The following is an 8,290-nucleotide window of genomic DNA, read 5'->3' as shown; positions in this document are numbered from 1 at the left end:
CAGAACTAGAGACGGGGTTACAAAACTAGAGACGGGGTTACAGAACTAGAGACAGGGGCTATAGAACTAGAGACGGGGGTTATAGAACTAGAGACGGGGTTATAGAACTAGAGACGGGGGTTATAGAACTAGAGACGGGGGCTATAGAACTAGAGACGGGGGCTATAGAACTAGAGACGGGGGCTATAGAACTAGAGACGGGGGTTATAGAACTAGAGACGGAGGCTACAGAACTAGAGACGGAGGCTATAGAACTAGAGACGGAGGCTACAGAACTAGAGACGGAGGCTACAGAACTAGAGACGGGGGCAACAGAACTAGAGACGGAGGCTATAGAACTAGAGACGGAGGCTACAGAACTAGAGACGGGGGCAATAGAACTAGAGACAATTTTATAATCTGTCAGCTGTCTATTATATTATATTCTGTCAGCTGTCTATTATATTATATTCTGTCAGCTGTCTATTATATTATATTCTGTCAGCTGTCTATTATATTATATTCTGTCAGCTGTCTATTATATTATATTCTGTCAACTTGTATTATAGAACATGTATTATAGAACTCACCATATGACGAGCCGTTGACCTGTTTAGACAGTAGGGCACGGATGGTGGGCATGGGAATCAGGGCGAACAGTGTGAGGGCTCGTGCTGAAAGGAATAAGTATGTGTTAGGCTGTGAATTAAAACAAAACACAACTGAAGAGTTAAGTGACAAGATCAGCTTTCTAATTCTGTCAGCTATCTATTATATTATATTCTGTCAGCTGTCTATTATAATACATTATTTCAGCTGTCTATTATATTATGTTACATTCTGTCAGCTGTCTATTATATTATGTTACATTCTGTCAGCTGTCTATTATATTATATTATATTCTGTTCAGCTGTCTATTATATTACATTCTGTCAGCTGTCTATTATATTATGTTACATTCTGTCAGCTGTCTATTATATTATATTATATTCTGTCAGCTATCTATTATATTATGTTACATTCTGTCAGCTGTCTATTATATTATATTCTGTCAGCTGTCTATCTATTATATTATATTCTGTCAGTTGTCTATTATATTATATTATATTCTGTCAGCTATCTATTATATTATATTCTGTCAGCTGTCTATTATATTATATTATATTCTGTCAGCTGTCTATTATATTATATTCTGTCAGCTGTCTATTATATTATATTATATTCTGTCAGCTGTCTATTATATTATATTCTGTCAGCTGTCTATTATATTATATTCTGTCAGCTGTCTATTATATTATATTTTGTCAGCTGTCTATTATATTATATTCTGTCAGCTGTCTATTATATTATATTCTGTCAGCTGTCTATTATATTATATTCTGTCAGCTGTCTATTATATTATATTCTGTCAGCTGTCTATTATATTATATTCTGTCAGCTGTCTATTATATTATATTCTGTCAGCTATCTATTATATTACATTATGTCAGCTGTCTATTATATTATATTCTGTCAGCTATCTATTATATTATATTCTGTCAGCTGTCTATTATATTATATTCTGTCAGCTATCTATTATATTACATTATGTCAGCTGTCTATTATATTATATTCTGTCAGCTATCTATTATATTACATTATGTCAGCTGTCTATTATATTATATTATATTCTGTCAGCTGTCTATTATATTATATTCCGTCAGCTGTCTATTATATTATATTATGTCAGCTGTCTATTATATTATATTCTGTCAGCTATCTATTATATTATATTATAATCTGTCAGCTGTCTATTATATTATATTCTGTCAGCTATCTATTATATTATATTATAATCTGTCAGCTGTCTATTATATTATATTATATTACATTATGTCAGCTGTCTATTATATTATATTCTGTCAGCTGTCTATTATATTATATTCTGTCAGCTATCTATTATATTATATTATATTCTGTCAGCTGTCTATTATATTATATTATATTCTGTCAGCTGTCTATTATATTATATTATAATCTGTCATTTTATATTATATTATATTGTGTCTGCTGTGGGATTTTGTAAGAAAGCAGTGAGTGAGTGTGTAAAGGGTGTAACCACATTTCTGTTGACTCAAGTCCCTAGGCGAGTTCCCTTTCTAGTCTCCAGTAATAATACATTTACAGTCCACAATTTGAGAGACTTGACAGTGTGAAGATAAGATGAGTTTTTAAATAAATAAGGTGACGCTTCCTTTTAACACATGCTTTCAGCCATCCTGGGCAGTGTTTCACTTCCTCATCTCTGTCAAGGTTTACAGGTTACGCAAATCATTGATGTCTCGCTGCTTCTCTCTCTGTGTCTCTGTGTCTCTCTCTCTGTATCTCTCTCCTTCTTTCTCTCTTTGTCTCTGTGTGTCTCTCTCTCTGTATCTCTCTCTTGTTGTCTCTCTCTCTCTCTCTCTCTCTCTCTCTCTCTCTCTCTCTCTCTCTCTCTCTCTCTCTCTCTCTCTGTGTGTGTGAGTGTTTAACCTGGTTTTAACTGTAATAAAGAGGAGCCTTGTCGTTCACTGTGGACCCTGTGTCTTACATTGTAATCTGAAATCAAACCAGTCATGATGAACTTCCTCTTACCCAGATAGAACATGTAGGTTGCAGTGACGAAGGCCATGAAGTAGATCCCGGCAGCGAAGGACACCATGCCGATGATGATGAGGGTGACGTCACTCACCCATCTGGACATTACCATGACACCCAGGAAGCTCGTCAGGAAGACCAGGAATCCGGCGGCGTTCCCGTAACCTACCTGTTGATGTGTTTGATTTAACCAGAGCCCTCTATAACAATAGGTCATTGTCTCACAACTCTGCAATAGAGGGCTCTGGTTTGGAAATGTGTTTTAATGGATGGTTTAAAATGTTACCCTCTGGGACCAAATGCACTAGCCTGGATCTGTTGGTGCTATCTTTCCAACTCCTTGTTAAACATGTTTGATATGGCAGGGCCAGAAGTGGCATGATGGCACAACAGACCAGCACTCAGGCTACAAATCCACACACACACACATATTTTAACCCCCCAAAATGTAATGCATTTCAACTCACCTGGGTGGCGTTCCAGTTCAGTGGCTCCTTCATCTCAAAGGTCACCAGTATCTCCATTCCTCCTCCCACGGCCACGTCATATAGAATCCCACCCGCAAAAAGAAGCAGAATGTTCAGAACATTCTTGGAATGTTGCGTGTCGATACCGTTGGTCTCATTGCGCTCTTGTGCGCTTGGCGAGACAGTTGGCATTAGAAAGATAAACATTGTGTAGACGAGACACACAAAGTAGAGGAAGACACTCAGGCTCACTAACACTGTCCCCTGTTTAAAGTCCACACTGTACAACTGGAAGAGGTGCCCAGACACCAAACTACCGATGAGTCCAGCTATGCCATAGACCAGCTCCATTTGCATCATGTGGAGAGAGCGGTCCTCCTCGGTGGAGGTGAGCGACACCAGGGCCATGACCCCGGCCCAGTAGGAGCAGAACCCGCCGCTGAGTCCGTGGACCACCACCCCGCCGAACATAGCCTGTATCGGGAGATCCATCACTATGACCAGGAGCAGGACCACTCTGGAGACCAGGTAACCCACCAGAGGGATCACGATGGGGATCTTCCGGTACCCCAGGTCACCTACCTTGGTTGGATGAACAAATGAATGAATTAACAAATTAATAAGTGAAAGCATTTCTTCAGACGTATATAAAATACGTATAGTTGCTTCAGCAATTTAAGTAGGTTACAACAGTAGGGTATAAAGTAAAGACTGGCAAGGATTTCGAAACATAAAGTCTACACAGAAAATGTGTGGCTGTTTAAATCTCGGTGTTGAGGCAAAACGTGTTATATCTGAGTGTTGATTCTAGTGGGGTTAACACCAGTGGTATATCTGAGTGTTGATTCTAGTGGGGTTAACACCAGTGGTATATCTGAGTGTTGATTCTAGTGGGGTTAACACCAGTGGTATATCTGAGTGTTGATTCTAGTGGGGTTAACACCAGTGGTATATCTGAGTGTTGATTCTAGTGGGGTTAACACCAGGGTTATATCTGAGTGTTGATTCTAGTGGGGTTAACACCAGTGGTATATCTGAGTGTTGATTCTAGTGGGGTTAACACCAGTGTTATATCTGAGTGTTGATTCTAGTGGGGTTAACACCAGTGGTATATCTGAGTGTTGATTCTAGCGGGGTTAACACCAGTGGTATATCTGAGTGTTGATTCTAGTGGTGTTAACACCAGTGGTATATCTGAGTGTTGATTCTAGTGGTGTTAACACCAGTGGTATATCTGAGTGTTGATTCTAGTGGGGTTAAGTGTTGATTCCAGTGGTATATCTGAGTGTTGATTCTAGTGGGGTTAACACCAGTGGTATATCTGAGTGTTGATTCTAGTGGTGTTAACACCAGTGGTATATCTGAGTGTTGATTCTAGTGGTGTTAACACCAGTGGTATATCTGAGTGTTGATTCTAGTGGGGTTAACACCAGTGGTATATCTGAGTGTTGATTCTAGTGGGGTTAACACCAGTGGTATATCTGAGTGTTGATTGTAATGGATTTAACACCAGTGGTATATCTGAGTGTTGATTCTAGTGGGGTTAACACCAGTGGTATATCTGAGTGTTGATTCTAGTAGTGTTAACACCAGTGGTATATCTGAGTGTTGATTCTAGTGGGGTTAACACCAGTGGTATATCTGAGTGTTGATTCTAGTGGGGTTAACACCAGTGGTATATCTGAGTGTTGATTCTAGTGGGGTTAACACCAGTGGTATATCTGAGTGTTGATTCTAGTAGTGTTAACACCAGTGGTATATCTGAGTGTTGATTCTAGTGGTGTTAACACCAATGGTATATCTGAGTGTTGATTCTAGTAGTGTTAACACCAGTGTTATATCTGAGTGTTGATTCTAGTGGGGTTAACACCAGTGGTATATCTGAGTGTTGATTCTAGTGGGGTTAACACCAGTGGTATATCTGAGTGTTGATTCTAGTGGGGTTAACACCATTTGGTATATCTGAGTGTTGATTCTAGTGGGGTTAACACCAGTGGTATATCTGAGTGTTGATTCTAGTGGATTCTAGTGGTGTTAACACCAGTGGTATATCTATCTGATTCTAGTGGTGTAACACCAGTGTTATATCTAGTGTTGATTCTAGTGGATTTAACACCAGTGGTATATCTGAGTGTTGATTCTAACACCAGTGGTATATCTGAGTGTTGATTCTAGTGGGGTTAACACCAGTGGTATATCTGAGTGTTGATTCTAGTGGGGTTAACACCAGTGGTATATCTGAGTGTTGATTGTAATGGATTTAACACCAGTGGTATATCTGAGTGTTGATTCTAGTGGGGTTAACACCAGTGGTATATCTGAGTGTTGATTCTAGTAGTGTTAACACCAGTGGTATATCTGAGTGTTGATTCTAGTGGGGTTAACACCAGTGGTATATCTGAGTGTTGATTCTAGTGGGGTTAACACCAGTGGTATATCTGAGTGTTGATTCTAGTAGTGTTAACACCAGTGGTATATCTGAGTGTTGATTCTAGTGGTGTTAACACCAATGGTATATCTGAGTGTTGATTCTAGTGGGGTTAACACCAGTGGTATATCTGAGTGTTGATTCTAGTGGGGTTAACACCAGTGGTATATCTGAGTGTTGATTCTAGTGGGGTTAACACCAGTGGTATATCTGAGTGTTGATTCTAGTGGGGTTAACACCAGTGGTATATCTGAGTGTTGATTGTAATGGATTTAACACCAGTGGTATATCTGAGTGTTGATTCTAGTGGGGTTAACACCAGTGGTATATCTGAGTGTTGATTCTAGTAGTGTTAACACCAGTGGTATATCTGAGTGTTGATTCTAGTGGGGTTAACACCAGTGGTATATCTGAGTGTTGATTCTAGTGGGGTTAACACCAGTGGTATATCTGAGTGTTGATTCTAGTAGTGTTAACACCAGTGGTATATCTGAGTGTTGATTCTAGTGCTGTTAACACCAATGGTATATCTGAGTGTTGATTCTAGTGGGGTTAACACCAGTGGTATATCTGAGTGTTGATTCTAGTGGGGTTAACACCAGTGGTATATCTGAGTGTTGATTCTAGTGGGGTTAACACCAGTGGTATATCTGAGTGTTGATTCTAGTGGGGTTAACACCAGTGGTATATCTGAGTGTTGATTCTAGTGGGGTTAACACCAGTGGTATATCTGAGTGTTGATTCTAGTGGTGTTAACACCAGGGTTATATCTGAGTGTTGATTCTAGTGGTGTTAACACCAGTGGGATTGAAATTGAAACCACATGCAGGGAATAAATTAAGTTTTGTTGACTGTGTTGAGTTCATTTCCGTTCTTCGGGTGAAAAAGATATGGGTCTCATCATATTGTCCAGGTTGTTTCAGGTTGCTTTATAGAATCATTTATTTTTATTTTTTATTTTTTATCTATGTTTCTGCACATTGATTGATTGATATTACACTACATAAAGATAAATAACCAACGTTTCTAAATGAATCCAATCTTTAAGTGGTTGGGATAGTTGTTCCAGTTTAGATGGTTTAGGTCTCGTTTATCGATCTTCCCTTTACCTTGGCAGTCATTCTAACTGCATTTGCACCTATTTAAAAGTTCCAGTTGTGTGCTATCTTAACTCTGTCTGGATTCCAATAGGAAATATATAACTCTTTGCAAGCCATCATAATGGGACTTGCTGATACGGCCTGCAAACCAGGAGTTTCAGACCCCTGTGATAGTGCAAAACTAGGCTGTCAGTGTTTGGTATTGAAATTGAGCGAACAGAGTAGAATTTTAGCAAGCAGGAAATTAGCAATTTTCACTCGATAACACAGCCACAAAGTCAGAACTAGTTTGACAAAAAGATGCTGCTCTGGTCGGACCGCCAATCACAATACTGTCGGGTAAGTAATACTGTCAAACACTTCACTTTAAACCCCTAGAGATATTATGTACATTTTCAGAAATTACAATGGGAAAAAATGAATAAAGAAAATCCTGTGTAGCACTTTTTAAATCGGAATTTACAACACTCATGGTGTGAGGGACACAACACTCTTTGGCTTGTTAGTTTAACACTATTTGGATTCAAATTTCATTTCCACATTTAACATTGTGGGTGTTAAAATTCCAATCGAAATATTGCTGACTTACCTTGGCTAAGATAATGGCGGGTAGGATCGGAACGAACTTGGACAGCATATTATATATCATGTAAAAGTTGGACATAGCTTTCTGCCGGCTGTCCTCAGTGGGGGTTGGATTAAGCGCATCGGTCGCAATGGCGCATTGCTCTTTTACCACCATCTGCAAGCCGGTGTCGAAAAACGCGCTCGCTATTTGGGCACATAGGACCACTGGCTCGATGCGTTTACGCAGTGTCCCCAATGGCAACATGATTAGTCCCGATAAAAATCAACAGGTGGTGAAACAACAACACCCACCAGACTCGGTGTAACTCTCTGACCCCGGCGCCAAACTACACCAAGGACTGCCACCTGAGTCTGTTGGAATGTGCTTATCACGACCCTACCCATTCACCTCCTACAGTAGTTCCGTGTTTCAAACAGAGCCGCGGAGTAGGCTACGTACATGATGACAAAAGACTAAATGGGACAGGGACGACAGTTTAGGGAAGTTAGCTCAGGGACAATATTTATTCTGCACGAGTACCATTTCCACATGAATAAATACAATCTCTTTGGTTCAATGGTTTTGTCTTTACAACTATTTCGATGTCAGTAGATCTGTATTCAATTCGTGTCGCTGAAGAGTTACAGATTGCGCACAAGAAATGTAAAGGTAATTTTCGTCTGAGCCGATATGCAGCGTTTACCGTGAACGCAGCCTCCGCAAGGGGTTGGGAGGGACAGCGTGAAGAGTGTGTCCCCTGCGCCACCGTGGGAACATAGCCTATATCAGCTCTATAAAGGCAATGTTTTATCCAGTGGCGATTTTATCATGTAAATCTTGGTGGGGCTGACCCCATTATCAAAAAGTAACAAAGTCAAAGAGAAACAAATTGTAGTATATAAATACAACATTAAAAAGATAATTTAATTATTACTATTATTGCTAAGAATAAATACATAAATAAAACACAATTGCACAAATCCTATATCACACAAAGAGAATAACACACTTATGAAGAAGAGGACCTACTTCTGAACCTAATGGAAGGGTTCAGTAGAGAATTATTGCACTTCAAACAAGAAACACTCCCGACTAAATTACACAACTAATTGCATTACTAACTGCATTGGTA

General features: G+C 39.4%; 1 protein-coding gene across 1 annotated transcript in view; it reads right to left on the bottom strand.

Moving 5' to 3' along the window:
• Positions 1–7,587, bottom strand: part of LOC135571360 (solute carrier family 46 member 2-like) — a 59,918-nt gene extending 52,331 nt beyond the window's left edge. Inside the window, exons 1-4 of the mRNA XM_065017155.1 lie at positions 7,180–7,587; positions 3,063–3,644; positions 2,593–2,764; positions 570–653 (exon numbers count right to left, since the gene is read on the bottom strand). Coding sequence (XP_064873227.1) covers positions 570–653; positions 2,593–2,764; positions 3,063–3,644; positions 7,180–7,422 — 1,081 coding nt within the window. The 5' untranslated portion in view covers positions 7,423–7,587. The remainder of the gene's footprint in view (positions 1–569; positions 654–2,592; positions 2,765–3,062; positions 3,645–7,179) is intronic.
• Between the last annotated feature and the right edge of the window lie 703 nt (positions 7,588–8,290).

The sequence above is a fragment of the Oncorhynchus nerka genome, linkage group LG4 (assembly GCF_034236695.1).
Source record: "Oncorhynchus nerka isolate Pitt River linkage group LG4, Oner_Uvic_2.0, whole genome shotgun sequence".
NCBI classification, from domain to species: Eukaryota; Metazoa; Chordata; class Actinopteri; order Salmoniformes; family Salmonidae; genus Oncorhynchus; species Oncorhynchus nerka.
Note: the sequence above shows the minus strand (reverse complement) of the source record. Positions and strands in the feature narration are given on the sequence as shown.